Source organism: Capra hircus, chromosome 2 (assembly GCF_001704415.2).
Source record: "Capra hircus breed San Clemente chromosome 2, ASM170441v1, whole genome shotgun sequence".
Taxonomy (NCBI): Eukaryota; Metazoa; Chordata; class Mammalia; order Artiodactyla; family Bovidae; genus Capra; species Capra hircus.
The window spans coordinates 28764941-28790027 of record NC_030809.1 but is presented as its reverse complement, the minus strand read 5'-3'; the positions used below and the strand labels follow the sequence as shown (position 1 = coordinate 28790027).

Genomic DNA, 25087 nt, shown 5'->3' with positions numbered 1-25087 from the left:
TATTTTTTTTTCTAAAAATACTCCAAAGCAATTGAAAGAGTCCCTTCTCCCACCAGCCAGCCCTGGCCCCAGCCCCGGCCCCGGGGAGAGGGCGGGTAGGCGGGGAGGTGGGCCACTGCTTTATTAAACACAGGGAAAACTAATATTTACGGAATAAAATTTATGGAGCAGCCACGAGAATTCGACCCTTTTATGTGCATGCGGAGTGGGGGTTGGGCCAGGCTGGGGGCCTCAGGGAGGGGCCCAAGCCAGGGGGCAGGGCTGGAATACAGCCTGGCTAGGCCAATTTGTCAAGGCAGGGGTTTCCCTGGAGTTACCCTGGGATGAATGATTTTCAAACACCACCCCTTGCTTTGGGGGGCAAGGGCTTCAGGGCAAGAATGCCCGAGGCAGAGCCACGGGGAGCAATGTTTCTCTAAGGATGTGCCTTTGGGCAATAGTCCCATGGGGGCAGCAAGCTTTGGGGATACAAGGGGCAGTGGGCAGGGAAGTCATTAGGTATATTCTCATTTAACCTTTTTAAAAAGTTACACATTCTTTTGAGAACATGAAAAAAATATATGCTCTTAGGATTTTATTTATAATTTTAGGGGATTCACAAGCCCCTGATCCCCCCTCTGATTAAAAAATGCCTTCTCTTGAGACTGTGCTTTTAGGGCAGAGGGATTACCTAGAGTGAAGAACCCTTATTTTCTTTCAATTTGCTGGGGAAGTCTCTCCATTTTCCATGTGGTCTCATACCTTGAAATCTGTCTATCTATACTATGCCAAGAGAAACTAAACAACAAAGTGAGTCATCTGATAGATTGTTTTTACATAGTTCCCTATGTACTTCAATGACAGTCCCCACCAGGGCACAGACGGGGGCACTGGCCTGGAGGTAAAGAAACTTATCAGCAGCAACTGGGAATGAGCCATGGTGGAGCTTTCAGACTCTGCCAGCAGGTGAAGGCCTGGGGTAAGTCCTGGAGTCTGCCAAGGCTCCTCCCTTGAAGAGCTAATATGCTCAGTTGCTCAGTCAGGTCCAACTCTTTGCAATCCCATGGACTGTGGCCTGCCAGTCACCTCTGTCCATGGGAGTTTTTTTTTCCCCAGGCAAGAATACTGGAGTGGGTTGCCATTTCCTACTCCAAGGGATCCTCCCAACCGAGGAATCGAACCTGTGTCTTCCACCTTGCAGGCAGATTCTTTACCACTGAGGCATTGGGAAAGCCCTGAAGAGCTAACTGGGAGTGGTAAGAACATCCTCTTAAAAACAGGCAGGGTCACAGGAAAAAAATAGTCACAGCTGAAGACAGAAAAGAATGACTTTACATCCTTCCTGGAAAATGTTTTCAGTGAGGTATATAATAAGGCAGCTCAAAACTCAGCAGTCTGGGTTCAAATTCTGGCTGCTACTTATTAGCTGTGTGACCTCTAATAGGGGGGTTTCCCAGGTGGCACAAATGCAAGAGAACCCACCTGCCAATGCAGGAGAAAAAACAGAGGCAGGTTGGATCCCTGGGTTGGGAAGATCCCCTGGAGAAGGAAATAGCAACCCACTCCAGTATTCTTGCCTGGGAAATTATGGACAGAGGAGCCTGGCAGGCCACAGTCTATGCGATCACAAGAGTCAGACACAGTTATTGACTGAACCACCGTTGCCACTTAGTAGAGTAGCTGGTACACATTAACTGCTTAATAGATGGTAACTGTTTATTGTTGTTATTACAATCATCATTATTTTATTATTACTTGGATGGTCCTCTTTCTCCCAAGACTTGACATGGGGGCAGAAACACCAGTCTTATGTTTTTCTCTCTCAGTGCCAAGAGAGACGATGTGACTGAGGAGGCCTTTGACCAGCATGAGTAAATAAAACAGAAAAGGCCTCTGTGGGTTCTGCCCCGACCCCTTCCTCTACCTAACAGCTCCCAGTGAATGTCTGAGTTCTACTCTCCTTCCTGTCTCTCCAAGGTAAAGATTCAGATGGTATTACCTATAGAGGAAAACCTAGCAGAGAAGGCCAAAGAGCTTTACGAATGCTGGTCTGTTAAATCTTTTTTTGTTTGTTTTTGGTTTTTGTTTTTTTTGGCTGAGCCATGTAGCTTGTAGAATCTTAGTTCCTCAACCAGGGATTGAACCTGGGGTTGTGGCAATGAAAGCACATAGTCCTGACCACTGAACCACCAGGGAAGTTCCAAATTTTGCTAAATTTGTCCAAAAAGTTGACCTTCTAACTGAGAAAGTCTATCTCATACAGGCTTTATATCTTTTCCTGCTAAGCACTATTCATTCTATACGTCAGTTCTGTTGGTCCCAGAGAACCGTGGCCATTTCCTACTCCCAGTCTTCCTATCTTTTCTAGTTCTTCTATTTACTCTATCTGAAGTGAAGGATGGGAGAGCAAAATTCTTTTTTCTCCCACTCCAGGAAACTAACTTGGCCCTAAGGCTCACAGTTCTTTGTCATTTCAATCCCATGTTGTGGTTTAACCTGTTGTCTATGCCTCAGAAATAGATAAAAAAAAAAACACCCCGTATCAAGCTGGACCAAGAAGCACAGAAGCCATAGGGCACAAGACTATGGAGAGAGGTTTCAAGATCAGTGCTCCCCAGTGGAGACTTAGCACAAGCCACAGAAGAGAAGCATAAAAAGAATCCTGAAGGATTGGACAAGGGCCTTGACTTCATCCAGAGACATTAGTGGGCTGGGATCCAGTAATGGGTTGGTTATATGTTCCACAGATAAGCAATCTCAAAAGCAGGAGTGTGAGTGCTTTTTATTCTGTGCTAGAGAAGAGAGTGTCTCTGAGGAGCATCTGGGAGTAGCTAAGGACTCTAGAAAGATAGGCAAGACTTCCTTAGTATGTTGTGCCTTTTTGCTGACCTGCCCCATATACCTAAAGTCCATGATAGATCCTAAGTCTAGAGAACCTTCCCTAAAAGAAAGGAGGGTGTGGGATTCCCAGAAACTGTCTTTCACTCAGACAAGGAAGGCCAGTGCCCAGTGGATTGGAGCCAGGATTCCCTTGTTAACAGTAGCCATGCCTGTCAACATGAGCTTTAGTTATCTGGCCCTTACAGTGGAGTCTCTGACTGTATAACTCTGTGTCAAAGATGCTGCTGCCACAGGAGCTCCTTCCAAGGTAACACTAGGAAACTACTCTCCAAGTCCATCCTCAGCAGTTGAGATGCTGACAAGTTAACTGAAAAGCCCCCTTAGCTTCTTCCTCTTGACTTTCAACAGCTGAGGTCTCTGCATAGGGCCTGAAGAAACCTAGAAAAAAAAAGCAATCCAAGTTAATAGAGGTTTTGAACAGTTGCACTTAAGTTAGGAAAAGAATTTCCTTGCTCCCATGGCTCTGGCTAAGAAGGGTGACTGACACGGGGGTTTTGATGTCCATGGCAGGCTGTGAATGCGATGGAAGAGTCTATGTAGGAGAGGCACACTGTATCCCTTCTCCCCTAGGGAACCACTTCATAGACCATCACTGGAAGTGCAATAAGGCTGAAAGGGAGCCAAGGTCCATCATTCAGAAGAACTGCAGAGAGATGACAGCAAGGGAACACGGAAAAGACCATGACTCTCCATCTAGAAATCCACAATCCACAATTTGGACGCCAGGTCACAAATATCCCCCCATGTTGGGTTAAGGCAGGGTCAACTAGGTGACAATTCCAGGGACCACCAGCTTGGGAGCTATAGATGCAGATTCTCCTGACTAGTTTTTGTTTTTTTTAATTAATTCGTTTATCTGGCTGTGCAAGGTCTTAGTTACAGTACACAGGGTCTTCATTGCGGAACATAGGATCTTTAGCTGCAGCCTGTGGCATCTTTTAGTTACAGCAAGTGGGGTCTTCAGTTGCAGCATGCAAACTCTTAGCTGCAGGATGTAGGATCTAGTTCTCTGATCAGGGATCTAACCTGGGCCCCCTGCATTGGGAGCGAGAAGTCTTAGCCACTGGCCCACCAAGAAATTCCCCAGACACTCTCAACTCCTGAAATGCTATCTAGGAAGCTGCCCATGACTTACTGTGGGCTCTGTCTCAGGTCCTGGGAGGGATGGTGTTGAGGAGACCGGCTCTTCTACCTGGTTCAAAAGTTGGTTATCAGTTCTATGTGAGAAAGCACTGCTTGAGGTCTCGGGATCTCCTGAAACCAGAAAGATCAAAGGAAGATAGTGATAAATGCCTTCTTCTTACCAGGAAGGCATTAGCATTTACCAAGCATTCTGATAAAGGCCTGGCCTTGGTTGTTGTGGTTGTTTAGTCACTAAGTCATGTCTGACTCTTTGCAACCCCGTGGACTGTAGCATCCCAGGCCCCTCTGTCCACGCCTTGGTACTAGTATGTAAACAGACACAAATTCACTTCCAATTAACTTTTGGAAAGCTGTTTCTACTGTGAAGATTCCTCAGGCCAATTGTAACCACGTAGGACAAGAGTCTCTGTGACTCAAAACAGCTAACTGTTCTCCGTATTGCCTGCCACATCTCAGGTAGGGGGATTAACTTTTTTTCCTGGTTCTCTAATTCTCCATTGGGTGGCATCACTGATTCAACAGGCATGAACTTGGGCAAACTCCAGGAGATGGTGAGGGACAGGGAAGCCTGGTGTGCTGCAGTCTATGACGTTGCACGTGAAGAGTTGGACACGACTTGGTGACTGAACAACAACAAAATTCTCCTAGGCATGAAGACTAGTCCTAATAAAACTTTCTATAGTGACAGAATGAATACTTGTGATCTGCGCTGTCCAACCTGGTAGCCACTGGCCATATGTGGCTACTGAGCACCTGAAATGTGCAAATGAGATGAGCTTTTCATTTTATTTAATTTTTATTTATTTAAATTTAAATGGTCACTATTGCCTAGAGCTACCATAATGGACAGCACAAACCTAGACCCTAACTCTAACCCCAGGGAGACCAACACCTCTAGAGCTACGTACCAGCGTCATGATGCTTCTGTCCCACCTGAATCGCTTGTCTGGTGACTGCCATATACATACTCTGCAGATTTGTGGCGAAGGGTCTTCCATCACCAACACTGCATGCCTCTGGTAGTTTCTACAGGGGAGAGGAGATGTTATCATGGGTTACATGGGATTGCTAGAGAAAAACTCGATATCCCACTGGCAGAACTGGCATTAACCCCAAAAGAGTTTATATACAGAAGTTAGATCCAATATGGGGCTTCCCTAGTGGCTCAGTTCAGTTCAGTCACTCAGTCCTGTCTGACTCTTTGTAACCCCAGGGCCTGCAGCACGCCAGGCTTCCCTGTCCATCACCAAATCCCAGAGCTTGCTCAAACTCATGTCCATCAAATTGGTGATGCCATCCAACCATCTCATCCTCTGTCGTCCCCTTCTCCTTCTGCCTTCAACCCTTCCCAGCATCAGGGTCTTTGCTAATAAGTAAGTTCTTAAAATCAGGTAGCCAAAGTATTGGAGTTTCAGCATCAGCATCAGTCCTTTGAATGAACATTCAGGACTGATTTCCTTTAGGATTGACTGGTTTGATCCCCTTGCAGTCCAAGGGACTCTCAAGAGTCTTCTCCAGCACCACAGTTCAAAAGCATCAATTCTTCGGTGCTCAGCTTTCTTAACTTTCACATCCACACATGACTACTGGAAAAACCATAGCTTTGACTAGATGGACCTTTGCTGGCAAAGCAATGTCTCTGCTTTTTAATATGTTATCTACGCTGGTCATAGCTCAGATGGTAACGCTATGGCTCAGATGGTAAAGAATCCTCCTGCAATGCAGGAGATCAGAATTCGATCCCTGGGTCAGGAATATCCCCTGGAGAAGGGAGTGGTTTACCCACTCTTCTATTCTTGCCTGGAGAATTCCACAGACAGAGGAACTCGGTGGGCTACAGTCCATGTGGTTGCAGAGTCAGAAATGACTGAGCAACTCACACACTAGATCCAGTACATAGCCAAACCCGTTGGGACTGATATGAAGACCTCTTGGGAGGTCATCTCTTCTGAAAGGCAACTCCAAACGAATATTTTTATTTCTCTCAATACTTACATCTGTTATGCCTCCCCACGAATACCTCATAAGTTTGTAGGTTCTCTCCTCCAAAAGGATAACCTTTTAGAGAACTTTCTTAGAAAATCACATGCTTTAAATTATCCCTGAGTTGTAGATTACTATTCTATTTATACATATCTGGCTGCATCCGGTCTTAGCTGTCATGCGGGATCTCCCATTGTAGTGCATGGACTCTAGCTGTGGCGCACAGCGGCTCAGCAGTTGCAGTGCACAGGCTCAACTGCTGCATGCCATGTAGGATCTTAGCTCCCTGACCAGGGATGGAACCCACATCCTCTGCATTGCAAGGAAGACTGTTAATCGCTGGACTGCCAAGGAAGTTCCCAGACTACTATTTTAATCAAATTTACTCCGAAACTTCTACAGTGGAGAGAGAAAAAGGATGAAATCAAGGAAAGGGGAAAGAGAGCAAAATGGAAATGACAGACTGAAAGAAAGAATAAATTATGGAGCTATGATGTTCAGTCAAAGGAGATGGGAGAAACAAAGTTTACAAAGTTTGGAAGCTTGCCTGCCATTTTACATTACTTATGTAATCCTATTGTGCTTTACTATAATCCATGAACTCACAATAGGGGTGATATTCCCACCCAGGGCAGAGAAAATTTGCTCTTGGTGGGAGGGGTAAAAAAATCTTACTCTTTTAATGTATATGGCACAGATACACAAATAGTACATAAACAGAGTTTTGGTATACCTGTGGTATTAAAATTTTCTTAGGCGGGATAATTAGGGGAAAATGTCTTAAAAGGTTCCTCTAGAAGTTGATAAGGAAAAAAGTTGAGAAACCCTGCCATAATCACACCATATTGATCTGTTTCCTTCATTATGGAAGGAACTATGAGTTTACATTCACAGCAAAATGTTTTGCCTAGTTCAAGTTTCATACACTTGGCTGAACTGAGTTTAAGTAATGGCTGAAAACTGAAGAAAGTGCAATCAAAATGAGATGAAAGAGTATGGTGTCCAGTGGACCTAAACCTGGCTGTACTTTAGGATCTTGGAAAAGGCCCAGAGCCACTTCATCTGTCCTTGTGCATGCAGACTGTCGTGGTTCCCAGCCAGGTTAGCAGGTCTCAAAGGAAAGCCATGCCAGCAGCTCACATGGGAACGAACCCAAGAATCCTGGATTGCTCCCATCTCACATCGAGGGCACTTCCGTTGTGCTATAAAAGCATGCATTTCTGCAAACCCACGGTGGAAGAAGGATGGGAGAGAGACAGTGGGAGAGGCAGTGAAGTAGTTGCTGAACCATGGTCAAGATTACACAGCTCTTTCCCCCAGTTATGGTGGTAGCTGAAAAACTGGTTGATTCCAGGAAAGATTTCTACTCCATAGATTTCTATTCCAACCCAACTTGCAAAAAAAACTGTCAGTCTTGAACTTTCACTGGAAACCACAGACAGTGAATCAAGAGCCCTGAGTGCAGACTTTGCTTCCAGCAGCAATCACATTCAGAGTGTAATGTCCTCTTTAGCAGCATTCCCTAAGGAATGAACTGAAACAGGTCATGGACTTCTGCCTCACCTCATTCTCCTTCCTAAGTTCAGCTCTCCAACACCCAAGCCATCTCCTCCAGCAGAAAGTCCTCTATGCCGTGGCCAGAGAGCCCAGACAGCAGAGAGACAAACAGCTGTTCTCTGTCCTCACATCTCATGTCTCTGGGATGTCCCTTCATGCTGCTCAGGAAGCATGGCTTCTCTTAGAGTCACCCACACATGGCTGGGTGGGCACTGTGCTGTCTGCACAAAAAAGCCAGCTGGAATCTAGGTAGTCCACGGGGGCATCTCCTCCTGCCCTTTCTATGGAACTAAACAGACTCATACAATTTCCAGAGTGACCTTTAACCAGTGCATGTATTTAGTCTCAAAATAAAGTGCCAGAAATAACAGGCTGTTCAAGCTATTGCTGACCTGGAACTAAGTCCAAATCCAGAACCTGTATCTTAGCCCTTCCTCCATCCTTTCCCTTCTCAGAGAGATCTGATCCTGCAGCTGCTGCCAAAGGTCATCCCATCTGAGTATCCCTTCTCAGAAAAGGACTAGGAAGAGAAACATATTTACTATGTGCTAGACACTGTTCTAGAGCTTCCCTGGTGGCTCAGCTGGTAAAGAATCTGTCTGTAATGTGGGAGACCCTGGTTCGATCCCTGGGTTGGGAAGATCCCCTGGAGAAGGTAATGGCAACCCACTCCAGTACTCTTGCCTGGAGAATCCCCACAGACAGAGGAGCCTGGCGGGCTACAGTCCATGGTGTCACAAAGAGTTGGACACGACGGAGCAACTAAGCACAGCACAGACACTGTTCTAAGTATTTAAATGTTCAACCCATTTTGTCTTATTCACTGCTATCTTCCTGGCACCTAGAACAATCTGGCTCACAGGAGTGGCTCAGTAACTACGTGTGAATGAATGGACATGGTGGGCATGAGGATGACCCTACGCTGCCGAGCAGTTACCCAGTCACAGTTAGTAACTGGTGGGACAGGATTAGAATCCAGACCATGAGGCGTCAGGGCCCTCACATGTAACGACTACCCTAGGGACCTCTCTGAAGCATAGAATTTTAGTTCAATGGACAATACAACCTTCCCTAGGATTACAGGTCCTTAATTCTTGGCATCACAGATCATCTGTATATAGTCCCTTCCAGCTCAGAAACAAGATCCCTTGGGGGACAAGGAAAAGAAAAAAGCGAGCAGATAACAAGGAGGCAACTGGCCCTACCTGGAACCCTCAGAAGGCTGAAGGGTCATACCCATAATCCTGTTCTATCTGTTCCCCATCATCACGAATTCCTTGGGCATCATTCTCAGAGTATGTGAGGGAAGAGGTGGTGAGGCCTGAGCCTGGGAAGGAGAAACATTATTTCCCTGGGCAGGACAATGGTAGGGGTGAGCTGGGGCAAGCAGCAGAGATCAAAGGGAGAAGCTGGAGTCAGGACTAAGAAAAGCAAACAGCAGTGCCTCCTGCTATAGTACACTTGAGCCAGGAGCAAGGTGTACCAGCCACAAGCGGGTCACTGCCCAGAATGGAGAGGGGAAGAAGAGCCAGGTCAGTCTACTGTATAATGTGTTCATCTGATTAACCCAGAATCAATCCTACTTGGCAAAAAGGCTACTTAGATTCTATCAAGAGCCAGTTACTACAGGACTGAGGGAGGGGAAGTGGATGCACCAGTCCTTCCTGCCTCAGAACAGGACAGAGTTAGTACAAAGATAAATAAGTCAGAAGCCCCGCCTCCAAGAGTTTACAGTCACACATAGGAAAGAGGCAGATTCAGGTATCCCCCACTTTTTGTAAATTTGCTTTCTGCCACTTTGCTTTGGCTTCCCCAGTGGCTCAGAGGTAAAAAGTCCACCTCCAAGGTAGGAGACATGGAGATGCAGGTTTGATCCCTCGGTTGGGAAGATCCCCTGGAGGAGGAAACGGCAACTCACTCCAGTTTTCTTGGGAATTCCCATGGACAGAGGAGCCTGGTGGGCTACAGTCCATAGGGTCGCAAAGAGTTGGACATGATTCAGCAACTAAACAACAACTTTGCTTTTAGGAAAAGCCTACATTAGTACCTGTTTTTGCTAACTAGAAAAAATCCAAAAAAGATTTTCACTTTTATGTAGAAAGGTAAGTACTTCTTCACTTTACACCATTTCAGCTTATGAAAGGTTTCATAGGAATGCTCTCACTTTCAGATAGAAGAAGGAACCTGTATGTGTTTTGTTTTTTTTTCCAGCCATTATGCTATAAGGGAGTTATAAACAAAGAGCAATAAGAACCCAGCGAAGAAGAAAGGGACAAAGTCTCACTGAGAGTCCTGCAAAACACTTCGGAGGTGATGGCATTAAGCCTTTGCAAGGTTAGACTTTGTAGTGGAAGCCTCTGCAAGGTCAGACTTTGTAGTGGAAGTCTTTGATGCACAAAGATGTGAAAAGATAGGCCAGGTGGGCATGTGCGTAGTCATTTCGTTGTGTCCGACTCTTAGCGACCCCATGGACTGTAGCCCACCAGGCTCCTCTGTCCATGGGATTCTCTGGGCAAGAATACTGGCGTAGGTTGCCATTTCCTTCTCCAGGGGATCTTCCCAACTCAGGGATTGAATCTGTGTCTCTCGCATCTCTTGCATTGGCAGGTGGATTCTTTACCATCTGAGCCACCAGGGAAGCCCATAGGTGGGAATATCTGATGGGAAATAAGACTGGACAGCTAATTCATGACCACCAAACTGTAAAGGACTTCATTTTCTGAATTAAGGATATGCCCATAAGGAGCTGCTTTTGCTCCATAAAGTGGCTTTCTCTGCTATACAACTGCTTGCCGAGGCTTCCCTGACTTCAAACTGTTACTGATACAGCGTAATATAGCATTACAGGTGTCATGTTGAGTAATCAGGCGTTTCCTCTAGGTTTGCATTTCTAGGTTTTCTGCTACACTAGAACCTCTTCACTACTTCCTGCTAGTACTGTGACTAAGAGCCACATCACACTCTAGTCCCAAGAGCTCTGTCACTCTCTCACCTCGAGCCCACCAGGACTTTGGCCTCTGCTTTATGGCCATATCAAAAGCGTTAGGAAAACAAAAGTCACAGAAATCACAAAGGGCATTTGATCACCCCTTCTTGTCCTTCTGGCGGCTCCTTTTGGTTGCTAGGCCCCAAACTTCCCTCCTGTTTAACAATAACTCCCACCTTCACTGAGTCTAAAACTCACTCCCAGTGGTCTGGAAATTCTAAGACTCCCTTCTACCCCCTGACCCCAACAGGATGTTGGAGCCATCCCAGTTGCCACTTCCAATCAGAAACAAAAGGTCTGATCCGACCCCCAGACCTCACGCCCATTTCATCTACTCTTTCCTCTGAGGCTGCTTCAGAAAGAAAAAACATTTTAGAAGTCTGGGTCAGGAAAGGCTGGACCTTGAGACACTGCTTACTCTACTCTATATGGACCCACAGGAGAAGTACACAGGTTTATAAGACAGAGGAGAAAGGGGAAAGGAGCAAACTGGAGCTCCCAGCACCAGCTGAGTAGGTCCTTGGTTCTGGCACCGTCCCCAGAAGCTGGCACAGCCCCAAGATCTGACACTGCCTGTCTCAATATCATAACTTCCAGGGTAGGGCCTCAAACATGTGACTTCCCAAGGGTTAAAAATCCTCTTCTCCCTCTTGTACAAACTTCCTTCCCTAGGGGGCCCAAGTCAGGTTAGGAAAGCATGGTGTGTGTGCTCCATCATGACTCTGCAACCCCATGGACTGTAGCCCCCAGGCTCTTCTGTCCATGGAATTTTCTAGGCAAGAACACTGGAGCGGGTTGCCATTTCCTATTAATTGCATCATTAGCTCCTCATAGGGGTATGAGCACACTGGAAAACCATTCTAAGGTCTCAAGTTATCAAAGGGTCACCAAAATAAATAGAAAGGAATAAGAAAACCGGTTTGGGAAGAGAACTCCAAGGAGAAAGACTCTTTAGAAGAGAATTCTTGCTTCCTCACCCATTCATTTGGCAAATATTTACTGGTTATCTACAGTGTTTGGGATGATGTAGATGCTGGGGATACAGTACATTGAACAAAAGAAATAAAAATCCCTTGTCCTCCTGAAGTTTATATTCTAGAGAGGGGAGAGCAACAGTAAATATAACTAATTAAAACATATAAAGAGGAGAATGAAAAAACTAGCATGACACTCAACATTAAAAAAACTAAGATCATGGCATCCAATCCTATCTCTTCACGGCAAATAGAAGGGGGAAAAGTGGAAGCAGTGGCAGATTTTATTTTTGGGGCTCCAAAACCACTGCAGATGGTGACTGCAGCCATGAAATTAAAAGATGCTTGCTCCTTGCAAGAGAAGCTATGAAAAACCTAGACAGCATATTAAAAGGCAAAGATATCACTTTGCCAACAAAGGTCCTTATAGTCAAAGCTATAGTTTGTCCAATAGACATGTACAGATGCAAGAGGTGGACCATAAAGAAGGCTGAGTGCTGAAGAATTGATGCTTTCAAATTGTGGTACTGGAGAAGACTTGAGGGCCTCTTGGACTGCAAGGAGATCAAACCAGTCAATCGTAAAGGAGATCAACCCTGAATATTCATTGGAAGGACTGATGCTAAAGCTGAAATTCCAATACTTTGGTCACCTGATGCGAAGAACTGACTTGCTAGGAAAGACTGAAGGCAAAAGGGGAAACAGGTGGCAGACCATAAGATGGTTGGATGGCATCACCGACTCAATGGACATCAAACTGAACAAATTCCAGGTTCAGAGGAGCCTGGTGTTCTACAGTCCACGGGGTTGCAATGAGTCAGACACAACTTAGCAACTGAACAACAACAAAAAGCAACAATTAAAACATATACTCTTAGAGTAATGAAAATAAAAATAAACAAATGGGACCTAGTTAAATGTAAAAGCTTTCGCACAGCAAAGGAAAACATAAACAAGATGAAAAGACAATAATTGCAAATGAAGCAACTGACAAAGGATTAATTTCCAAAACATACAACCAGCTCATGCAGCTCAAAATCTGAAAAACAAACAACCCAAATCAAAAAATGGGCAGAAGACCTAAACAGACATTTCTTCAAAGAAGGCATACAGATGGCTAGTAAACACATGAAAAAATGTATAACATCACTCATTATTAGAGAAACACAAATCAAAACTACAATGAGGTATCACCTCACACTAGCCAGAAGAGCCATCATCAAAAAAATCTACTAACAATAAACGCTGGAGAGGATGTGCAGAAAAGGGAACCCTCTTGCACAGTTGGTGGGAATGTAAATTGATACAGCTACTATGGAGAACAGTATGGAGAGTTCTTAAAAAAATCAGGTATAAAAAATACCATGTGGGTTTGTGTGTGTGTGTGTGTGTGTATGCTCAGTCACGTTCAACTCTTTGTGATCCCATGGGCTATAACCCACCAGGCTCTTCTGTCCCTGGAATTTTCCAGGCAAGAATACTGGAGCAGGTTGCCATTTTCTGTATGACCCAGAAATCCCACTACTGGGCATATACCCAGAGAAAACCGCAATTCTCAAAGACACATGTACCCTAGTACTCATTGAAGCACCATTTACAATAGCCAGGACATGGAAGCAACCTAGATGTCTATCGACAGATGAATGGATAATGGTACATACATACAATGGAATATTACTCAGCTATAAAAAGGAATGAATTTGAGTCAGTTCCAGTGAGGTGGATGAACCTAGAGCCTGCTATACAGAGTGAGTAAGTCAGAAAGAGAAAAACAAATATTGCATATTAACACGTATTTGGGATCTAGGAAGATGGTACTGATGAACCTATCTGTGGGACAGCAATAGAGACACAGACATACAGAACAGACTTGTGGACACAGTAGGGGAAGGAGAGGGTAGGACAAATGGAGAGGACAGCATTGAAACTTATACGTTACCATATGTGAAACAGATAGCCAGTGGGAATCTGCTGTGTGACGGTGCTCTGTGACAGCCTAGAGAGGTGGGATCGGGTGGAGAGTGGGAAGGAGGTTCAAGAGGGAGGGGACACACGTATACCTATGGCTGACTTATGCTGATGTATGGCAGGAGCCAATACAACAGTGTGAAGCAACTATCCTCCAACTAAAACGAAAGTAAAAAAACTCTTGGGACTTCCCTGGTGGTCCAGTGACTAAGACTCCCCCCTCTGAATGCAGGGGGCCTGGGTTTGATCCCTGGTCAGGGAACTACTAATAACTCCTACATGCCACAACCAAGATCCAGCGCAGCCAAATAAATTAAAAAAAAAACAACAACATACACTCTATCAGATGGCATCAGCACCACAGAGGAAAATGAATCAGCACAGGCAATATGGGATTGGGGCAGGAATGTGTTGCAATTTTAAACAGTGGTCAAAGAGGGCCTCACTGCGAGGTGACACTTTCTAGAGACCTAGGGGAAGTAAGAGAATGTTCCACGTGGCTCTCTAGACCTGGTGACCAGATTCCTCCCAGTTTGCCTCGTCAGCCTCAGTCTGCGTTTACTGTCATTGTCAGCAGAGCTCCTCTTCTCCCTTATAAGGGTTCCAATGTGAATGATAAATTAGGTGGTCCCCTATTATCAGAGGAAAAGCATGGCAGGTATGTGGACACATGTTTGTGTGAAATCACAAAATAATACAGCACATGATCTTTAGATGGGAAGCCACTGGAGTTATAAAGAAGAGAGTAGAACGAGCTGACATACATTTTTAAAAGATCACTTTGAGTGCAGAAAGACAAGTAAGCAGATCTGTTAGGAGGCTGCTGCACTAACCAAGTGGGAGATGACAGTAGCTTGGGCCTGGGTGGCAACAGTGGACCTGGTTAGATTCTGGGTATATTTGAAAGTACCGCTGTACTTTGTCACCCTGCTTATTTAAACTTCTATGTAGAGTACATCATGCAAAATGCTGGGCTGGATGAAGCACAAGCTGGAATCAACATTGCCGGGAGAAATATCAATAACCTTAGATATGCAGATGACACCATCCTCAGGGCAGAAAAGAGCCTCTTGATGAAAGTGAAAGAGGAGAGTGAAAAAGTTGGCTTAAAACTCAACATTCAGAAAACTAAGATCATAGCATCTGGTCCCATCACTTAATGGCAAATAGATGGGGAAATAATGGAAACAGTGACAGTCTTTATTTTTTGGGCTCCAAAATCACTGCAGATGGTAACTGCAGCCATGAAATTAAAAGATGCTTGCTCCTTGCAAGAAAAGCTATGACAAGCCTAGAGAGCATATTAAAAAGCAAAGACATTACTTTGCAAAGATCCATCTAGCCAAAGCTATGGTTTTTCTAGTAGTCATGTATGGATATGAGAGTTGGACCATAAAGAGAGCTGAGTGCTGAAGAATTGATGCTTTTGAACTGTGGTGTTGAAGAAGACTCTTGAGAGTCCTATGGACTGCAAGAAGATCCAACTAGTCCATCCTAAAGGAAATCAGTCCTGAATATTCATTGGAAGGACTGATGCTGAAGTTCCAATACTTTGGCTATCTGATGCAAAGAACTGACTCATTGGAAAAGATCCTGATGCTGAGAAAAAATGAAGGCAGGAGGAAAAGGGGATGACAGAGGATGACATGCTTGGATGGCATCACTGACTCAATGGACATGAGTTTGAGCCAACTCTAGGAGATGGTGATGGACAGGGAAGCCGGGAGTCCTGCAGTCCATGGGGTTGCTGCAGTCCATCGGACATGACTGAGTGACTGAACTGAACGAATGGCTGATAGGATTCAGTGATGGATTGGGTATACAGAATGTGAGAGGAATCAAGGATATCTCTATTCTAGGACATAAGGCAGAGGCTACAGAGTGATGATCCAGAAACCTAAAATAAAATCAGAGATAACGTGAAATGGCCCCTGGATCAACAGCACAGACTCAGTGTGGATAATAAAAGAGGGAGACTGAGTGAGAAAGGTGAACCCAATGACCAATGCAAGTATCAGAAAGTTTAAAAAGAAGCCCAAAGTGGCTTCTCATTCAAAGAAGAAGAAGCAAAACTATTTAGGAATCAGGACCAAAAAACCCTCTAAAAGAAAAGAGAAGTAAAAACAAGATTTAAGTTCTGGCTTTAGAGCCTCAAAGACTCAGATTTGTATCTAAGGTCTTCTATTTGCTGGCTGTGACATTTTGGGCAAGTTGTATTTAATCAATGTCTTATCTTGAGAGAGAAACGGAGGGAGGGATGGGTAGTTATGGGGGCTGGAAAGGAAGGACTGAGACAGACAACATCAACATCACAGAGTTTGTGAAAAGATTAAAGGAAAGAGTAGAGTAAGTCCCCAAGAAATGCTGTCCTTTCCCTTTGCAGGACAAAGGAAGCTCAAGAAATGCCCTAATGCTCTAGGACCTAGAGCAGCCAGCGTCTCACCCAGTTATGAACCTCTCCCCAGTGCATCCCAAAATATATGATCTTCCAACAATTCAGGGACTACTCAAAGCTTAGGTCAGGGGGATACAGCTAGGTCAGAAACCTAGCTCGTAACCTCTGGGGAGTTCATCGTCCACTATCACCACATAAGCCCAATCCTCAGTCTCTAGTAAGGACCAAGGTCCTGGCTTTAAACCCTGGTGTTGCCAGTTAGCAGCTATATTACTAACCTCTTTTAGCCTCTGTCTCCTCACCAGAACAATGAGGAGACCAGTATCCACTTTTATGAGGCTGTTAGAAGGACTGCATGAGATAACACGCGTAAGGGTTGCCTGCTCCTTGTAAATGATGTCTCCTGACCTCCCCTCAAATGCTCTCATTGCCTCTCAAAGATCCGCCTTATTCTCCCAATGTACAGGACCTACCCACAAGGCTAGGTTTCACTTCCATTCTCCTTACTCTCTTTTTTGGGGAGGTGGTGAGTATAAGAGTGGAGAATAAAGCTTCCTACTTCAGAAGCACACAAAGCACAGTTTACTCTCTGAAAAATTTTAGCTAAAGTATTCCACATGGCCCAACCTGTCCAACAATGGTTCTACCAGGAACCTTTTCTCACCATTGTTTCCTGCTCCCTAGTGAGGCCTAGGCAAGAGGTTCTAGTATGGTGTTTCCATTGTGAAGCAATATACACTCACAAAAGGCTATTTGGAAAGTAGAGAAACATGATCTGCAGATCGGAGAAGGCAATGGCACCCCACTCCAGTACTCTTGCCTGGAAAATCCCATGGACAGAGGAGCCTGGTGGGCTGCAGTCCATGGGGTCGCTAAGAGTCGGACACGACTGAGCGACTTCACTTTCACTTTTCACTTTCACGCGTTGGATCCAAATATGGGTTCTTTAAAAAATATTTTTTAAATTGTATTTATTTTTGACCGCACTGGGTCCTTGTTGCTGAGTGGGCTTTCTCTGACTGTGGCGAGGAGGTGCCATTCTGTTGCGGTACACGGGCTTCTCATTTCAGTGGCTTCTCTTACTGCAGGGCACAGGCTCCAGGGGCGTGGCTTCAGTAGCTGCAGCACAACGGCTCAGCAGCTGTGGCTTTCGGGCCCTAAAGCTTGGGCTCCGTAGTTGTGGCCCTCAGGCTTAGCTGCTCCCCTGCACTGTTGAATCTTCCCGGACCAGGGATCAAACCCATGTCCCCTGCACTGGCATGCGGATTCTTGTCCACTGCACCATCATGGAAGTTCCAATAGTCATATATATATATATTTTAGTCATATGCTTTTGATGGGATTAATCTCACAGTTTCTTCAGAGTTTGAGGGAAAAAAAAAACCAACAAAACATTAATAGGGCAGAGAAAAGAGAAGTGGTGGTAATGTCTAGGTTTTTATTTTTCCTTTTTTTTTTTTTTTTGTGGCACTGAGTGGCATGTGGGATCTTGGTTCCCTGACCAGGGATTGAACTTCCACTCCCTGAATTGGAAGCATAGAGTTTTAACCACTGGACCGCTGGGTAAGTCCCATTTAAAAAAAAAATTTTTTTTTATTAATGTCCAGGTTTCTAAAAGACAACCAGCTCAACCTCCGTTCGCCTCCCTTGAAATGTTTCCACAGCAGCTCACTTGGATGCGGTGTTTCAGGCGGTATCCTAGCCCAAGGGGTCCCTGTGTGTGTTGACCCTCACAGAATACCCCTCTGAATTCCCTCAGTTCAGTGATCACAAACCTTGGTGACTTGGGAGAGATTTGGCACACTAAGGACACAAGGCAAGCTGCCCTTGAGATCGTCTGTGAAGTTGTTGAGACAGCTGACCTGCCCCTGTGTTTGGTCTGGTTTGGCTTTGTTGGGTCTGGGTCGCACAAGGCCCACCCTGACCACCATGCCCCACGAAGACTGACCTCGCCAGGCTCTCCTGTTGGCCTCTGGCTCCTGTGCACCCACCCCCACAGCACGGGGCTTTACTAAGGGAAAAACACAAATAGGTCTGAACCTAATCTGTTTGAGACTTTACGCATTCATTATAGCTCACCTCTGTCCTCCCTACCTTTATAACTAGGTGGGAGAATAGACACATGCGTACACTCACCCATCAAAGCATGGATATAGTCCAGTCAAATCCTTACATCACTATCTTGTGTGGCCCGCTCTTCAAAATGGGGTCATTTTGTGCCTCACTCTCCCTGACAGAGCTAGAAATGCAACTGAGATAAAATAGGTACAGAATTCAAAACAGTTTAAGATAAAGTCTAGATTTTTCTGGTTTTGCTTAAGGAAGGCCTAGGTATCTCCCTGAACTGCACAGTCAGAAGAGAAGGGAGATGGAAAGCAAGACTATAAAGAGAGGTCCAAACAGAAGGCTTGAATTTTATTAGTGAGATTAACATTTTGGAATGCTTTAAGTGTACTAGGCACTAGGCAAAACATTAAAAAAATTTTTTTTACTGTGGTAAAAGTCACATAATATAAAATATACTATTTTAACCATATTTAACTGTACAGATCAGTGGCACTAAGTACACTCACATTACTGTATAACTCTCATTTATGTATAACATACATGTATACATACAAATGTATAAATACATTTCCTGAAATTTTTACCTTCCTAAACAGAAACGCTGTCCCCATTAAACACTAACTCCCCATCCCACCCCCCAGCCCCACCGTCCCCACCCCCTCTCCTCCCAGGCATCTACCAGTGTACCTTCTGACTCTATGAATTTGACTATTCCAGGTACCTAGTATAAATGGAATTAAATAATACTTGTCCGTACCTAATGTATATTGGGATGTCTTTTCAAAGTTAATACATGTCCTACAAAGCATTCTAATGTGTTATTTCAATTAATCTTCACAGTAAACCTATTAAGTAATCTGATAATCAGTCTCATTAATTTATACAGGAAAAAAGAAAGGCTCAGAGAGGTTATGAAACTTGACCAACACCACAGCTAGAGATTAGCAGAATGGGGTAGCAAAAGGCCCAGGAAGCTGAACCCCAGAACATACACACACTTGAACCATTCCACTATGTGGCTTCTTAAAAATCACCCCTGGAGGAGGATCCCACATACCTTGGAGCAACTAGGCCTGTGTGCAACAACTATTGAGCCTGGGCGCCCTAGAGCCCACGGTCTTCAAGAAGAGAGCCCTCCCAATGAGAGGCTTGCATGCTGCAACTAAAGAGTAGCCCCCGTTCGTCACAACTAGAGAAAAGCCTCCGCAGCAATGAAGACCCAGCACACCCAAAAACAAATATATAAAATAAGATTTTTTTAAAAATCACCCCCAGAAACAGCCATTTGTCCCTCCCATCCCCCACCTGCCATTCCCCAGGAGGAGCTTGGTCCGCCCTGGTTCTGAGACATCATAGTACTAAAATGTACCTCTCTTGCCTTCTTTCTTAAATCTCCAAAGAGCCCAAGAGACTGACAGAGGGAAAAGATAAAACACCCTCCAGAGAAGAAACACTTTACTTATTAACTCCTTGACTGTCCTCTAATGGGACTAGAAAATCAGGGAAATGAATCTCTGGTACGGGGAGGCTCTCAACTCTAAATCTCCTTTTCAAATAAGTACAGCCCCTCAAAGTCATGGCAGGAAGGCCCCTCAGCTCTGCCCCCAAAAGAAAAATAATGGTAAAGGGAGTGGAAGTGAAGGTGGGGGCAGGGGCCGCTGCTCTCATAAGAGCCCTTTGTGGTGGTGCCTCTGAAAGGAGGTTTTGCTAGACAAGGTGGAACTTCTCAAGGTGACAAGCAAATGGTACAGCCTAAGCAGTGACCCTTTGCTCGCTCCATAACCACCCCCTCCCCTCTGGAGAGCCGGAGCCCAAACTGTCCCTGAAGCCCCACCCAGCCCCAGCACAGACCACGGCTTTCTAACTAACAAGCAGCAAAGGGGCTGGAGTAGGGGGGACGTGAGTGGTTTCCTGGGGGGAGGAATCCTCGGAGCCCCTCAGAAAAAGCAGCGGCAACTCTTATTCCTCCTCTCTCTACTCCCACTCCTTCTCCAGGAAGAACAAGCAGCTCCTGTCAGCTCTGGCTCGGGGCGGGGGGCACCGACCCGCCTCTCTGGGACAACCAGTCTGAAGGATAGTTTAACCCGCATCTCAAGTCAGCCGCCTCACCATCCCTTCTCCAAATGGAAATGAAATGAGGAGGTGAGAACCAAAAAGAAAAAAGCATCAGGTCTAATGACAGAAAGAAAGTCACAGCCATACAGCAAGCATCTGACTGAAGCGCGTGACCCTTGCCCTGTGCCCCCAGCACTCCGCAGGAGCACATATTTCATTTTCCCCCTGTTTTAGCGGGGAAGAGAGGACAGTCAGCTGGGTCTGCAGGGCACAGAGGTGATTTAGAGGACCTGATAGTATCATCTGTGGGACCTCTACCACCAGAGGGATTCTCTTTCACTCCCCATTACATGCTTGACAGCTGGGAACACAGATCACGGCGGCTGTGATCTCAGGGCCTCCCCACCCCCACCCCACCTATCCTCTCCACCTCCTGAAACCTACAGAGTGATGCACTGCCCTCCCATAACACACACACGCACACACACATCCGTGCTCATGATAAGGGCCTGATCTTCATGACCTTAGGTAGGCAAAGATTTCTTAACAGGACATAAATCATAAGAAAAGACTGATAAATTGGACTATATCAAAGTTAGGAACTTCTGTTCATCAGAAGATACAATTTAGAGAGTAAAAAAGCAAGCTCTCAAGCGGGAGAAGATATTTGTAAAACATATAATGAACAAAGGGCTGACTCATTTTCAGAATATTTGAAGAACTCTGAGAAATTAATTGGAAAAAGTCAAATAACCCAATAGAAAATTGACAAAAGGCTTGGTCATAGCTAAATGATCCATAATTACATGAAAATGTTCAGAACCTCATTAGTTACTGGGGGAGTTAAAAAGCCACAACAGGATACCACTACACATGCACTATAAATGGCTAAAAGGAAAAGGCAGATAATACAAGTGTTGACAAGGATGTGGTACAAACCAGAACTCTTATATATTGTTTGTGCGCATACAAATTGATGTAGTCACTTTGGAAAACTGCTTGGCAGTATCTATGAAATCTAAATACATGCATAACTATGAAGCATACAGGGCTTCCCAGTTAGTTCAGTTGGTAAAGAATCCATCTCACCAATGCAGGAGACCCAGGTTCAATCCTTGGGTGGGGACAATCCCCTGGAGAAGGAAATGGCAACCTACTCCAGTATTCTTGCCTGGAAAATCCCATGGACAAAGGAGTCTGGTGGACTATAGTCCATGAGGTCACCAAGAGTCAGACATGACGTAGCGACTAAACCACCACCACCATGAAACATCCAACACAAATGGATGAATAAATTGTGGTACAGTCTTACAATAAAATATAAAAATGAAAATTAACAAAGTACTATCAACATGGATGAATTTCAAAAAAATTTTGTTGAGTGAAAGAAGTCAGACACAAAAGAGTATATACCATATAATTCCACAAACAAAATTAACCTATCGTATTAGAAGTCAGGACAGTGACCCTTTGGAGACAGTAGGTACTGAGTACTGGAAATTTTCTAGTTCCTGATTTGGGTGCTGATTACATAGCTATGTTCATGTTGTGATTCTTCAAGCTCTTTGTTTACGACAGAGGCACTTTTCTATATGCATCTTATACTTTTATTTTAAAAGAAGAAAATCAATTTGGCAATTGCCCTGAAAATTAAATAACAGAGTTACTATATGACCGAGCAATTGCACTCCTAGGTATATACCCAAGAGAACTGAAAATGTATGTTCATACAAAACTTATACACAAATGTTCATAGCAGCTTTATTCATAACAACTCCAAAGTGGAAAACAACCCAACTGTCCATCAACTGATGAATGAATAAACAAAATGGTATATCCATATAAAGGGATATCCATAAAAAGGAACAAAGTAGATACTTGCTTCAATAGATGGACCTTGAAAACAATGCTAAGTGAAAGAAGTCAGACACAGAAGACCATATATTGTATGATTCCATTTGTATGAAACATTTAGGAGAGGTGACTCCAAATAGAGACATAAAGTAGATTAGCATTTTCCAAGAATGCAGGAGCAGGGAACGGAAAATGACTGCAAGTGGGTACACTGTTTCTTTTGGGGGGGTGATAAAAGGTCCTTCCTGGAGGTAGATAGCAGCTGTAGTTATACAGTCTTATGACTATTGTAAAAGCACAGCATTGTACATTTTCATTGTATACACTTTTGGTAAATATTATGGTATGTGAATTATACCCCAATTTTTCAAAAAACTTTTTTATTTTTATTTTTTAGAAAAGATAAAATCTCTATTCTCCCACTCTCCTCTGTCTGTTCTCTATTACTTTTTTCAGGAATAGACTCTCATCCTCCCAACAGGCAGGCCTGGACAACTGTCAAAGGAATTTTTTTCTTTCTTTCAAAGGATTTTAACAGTAGATTCCTGCCTAGTGGCCAAGTGACTGGCATTAGCACCAAATGGGGACAGAGCATGGGCTCTAGAGTCACGTAGGCTTAGCCTTGGAAATAAGCCCACCACTTACATAGTTTGGGCTAAGTGTCTTTATATTTTTTTTAAAGATTTTTCTTTTAACGGGGACCATTTTTGAAGTCTTTACTGAATTTGTTCCAATGTCGTTTGTCTTGTGTTTTGCTTTCTTGGCCACAAGGCATGTGGACCTTGGTTCTCCCACCAGGGATCGAATCCACACCCCCTGCACTGGAAGGCAAAGGCTTAACCACTGGACCTCCAGGGAAGTCCCCCTTTCCATGATCTTGGCTAAGTGTCTGAATCTCTTTGAGCCTCAATTTTCTTTCTATAAAATGAGTAGAATAATTCCTATCAATGAGGGTTGTTGCAAGGATTGTTAAATGAGATCATGTATGTAACATATTAATTCCGCTCTCCTGAAGTTCTAAGCAACCTCAACTACTTGAATACAATCAAAGTGAAAAGTGAAAGTGAAGTCACTCAGTCATGTTCAACTCTTTGTGACCCCGTGGACTGTAGCCTACCAGGCTCCTCCGTCCATGAGATTCTCCAGGCAAGAATACTGGAGTGGGTTGCCATTTCCTTCTCCAGGGGATATTCCCAACCCAGGGATCAAACCCAGGTCTCCCGCATTGCAGACAGATGCTTTACCCTCTGAGCCACCAGGGAAGCCAGGAGCACTTCAATTTGGCAAAGCACTCAGATCCCAGTCCATCGCTTTATCTTTCAAAGCTTTAATTTCTCCAGCTGTAGAATGGGAATAAGAATACTGCCTGCATTTTAGAGTAAGTTTGAGGATTAAATGAAGTAATACATGTGAAGTGCTCACTCCACCACTTTGCACACGGAAAAGTGCCAGTCGCTCAGTCATACCCAATCCTTTGCGACCCCGTGGACTGTAGCCCACCAGGCTTCTCTGTCCATAAAATTCTCCAGGCAAGGATACTGGACTGGGTTGCCATTCCCTTCTCCAGGGGAACTTGCTGACCCAGGGATCGAACCCGGGTCTCCCACATTGCAGGGGGATTCTTTACCATCTGAGCCACCAGGGAAGTCCAGAAAGCACTCACTAAATATTAACTGTTATTATTAATTAAGTCATTAAACAAAAAAAAAACTGTTGACTATGCCAGAGAGTATGCTGTGTCCTAAGGATAAGAAAGAGTTCTCTGCCTTCAAGGAGCTCATAGTCTGGTTGGGGAGTCAGTCACATAAACAAATAATTGTTCTCATTGCTGCGCACACACTGGAGTCTTTGACTGCCAGTCAGAAACACTAGGTCTGAGGCATTATAAAATCAAGCTGGATATGTGAAGAACAGGGGTAGGGTGGGGGCAGTGGTGAACAGACTAACCATGAATCAACAGTAGACCCCTTCTTTTTTCTACAAATAGCCTACAAGAATCTAGATAAACAGGCAGGCAGAGTTTGACTTTCTTCTCAGCATTAATACTAACCAGGCAGGGGCTTACGGGCATCTCCTATGTATCTATCTCCCCTACTCTTCAAGTGGCTGGTTCTTTCTCATCTTTCAGATCTCAGTTTAAATGGTACCTCTCCTGGTACCCTTACCTAAAGTATTTGTTCTTGGAGCACTCTATTCTTTTTCCTCAAAACAGTCATAATAATTTTCCATTATTTGTTTACTTGTTTCCTATCTCTCCCAGTAGACTGTAAACTCCTAGAGTTCAGGTTCATTCAGCAAATATTCATTGAGTACCTCTATGTGCCAGGCTCTGAAGTATGCACTGGGAATTCAGCTTGGGGGTAGAGACATGGCCGCTGCCCTCATAGAACTTATAGTCTATATTTGCTGCAGAGCTCTGGGATGGACGTTTATCCCAATCCTGGCTGAGGACCTCTTCAGACTAGCCCAGTCAGAGATGAGTCCTGGGCTGCCAGTCTCTCACTGAGTCCAGAAACAAGAGGCTGCAACTCTAGGGACATCTTATCCTTTTGCAGTCCCAGATTCCCATGCTCACAGCCCAGCTGAGGTTAAGTGAGGCCAAACAACACAATCTCAGAGCCATTTGAGCAAATTCTCTCCTTGTAAAGCTATTCTTATCAGGATTTGGGACTAGGGGATCAGGGTCACAACCATCTCCTGCTATTAAAGGATTGAGACCATGTATGTGTGTGTATGTGTTTGCATACACACCTTGTTCATTTAATAAAGAATCTGAAACAGATTTTAAAATAATTCTTTCCATTTTATTATCTCCCAGTCCTGGAAAACAGTGTTCCCTTGGCCTATTCCCAGAGAATTTGCTGCTGACTCTATTAACTAAAGCCTCATGGAACATCCCTCAAGCTCAGGCTGGCTTTTGCAAGAAGGTGGTCAGGTTCAATGTTAAAGAAGCTCAGACTACTGGAAGCAGCCATAGTGAGAATCTTGGAGCACTGAATTTGAAAACTGCTGAGGACTCTAGTTATTCCTTCTCTGTAGGACTTAAAAGGAGACTCTCACCTCCCTATCCCTACCTCCCACCACACCCCACCCCAGACATATATCCTTTGCCAGAACCGACTGTTCTTGCTTTTGGAATGCTTACATGTACTTCTTTATTAACACATTAAATTATAAGCTCTTACAGTGGATCAAATAACCACCAGAATTTCAAGCAGTGATGAG

General features: G+C 44.5%; 1 protein-coding gene across 2 annotated transcripts in view; it reads right to left on the bottom strand.

Moving 5' to 3' along the window:
- Positions 1675–25087, bottom strand: part of NHEJ1 (non-homologous end joining factor 1) — a 90434-nt gene continuing 67021 nt past the window's right edge. For both annotated transcript variants that reach the window (XM_005676555.3, XM_018059284.1), the window contains exons 6-8: positions 4932–5049; positions 4016–4134; positions 1675–3258 (exon numbers count right to left, since the gene is read on the bottom strand). In XM_005676555.3, coding sequence (XP_005676612.2) covers positions 3184–3258; positions 4016–4134; positions 4932–5049 — 312 coding nt within the window. In that variant the 3' untranslated portion in view covers positions 1675–3183. The remainder of the gene's footprint in view (positions 3259–4015; positions 4135–4931; positions 5050–25087) is intronic.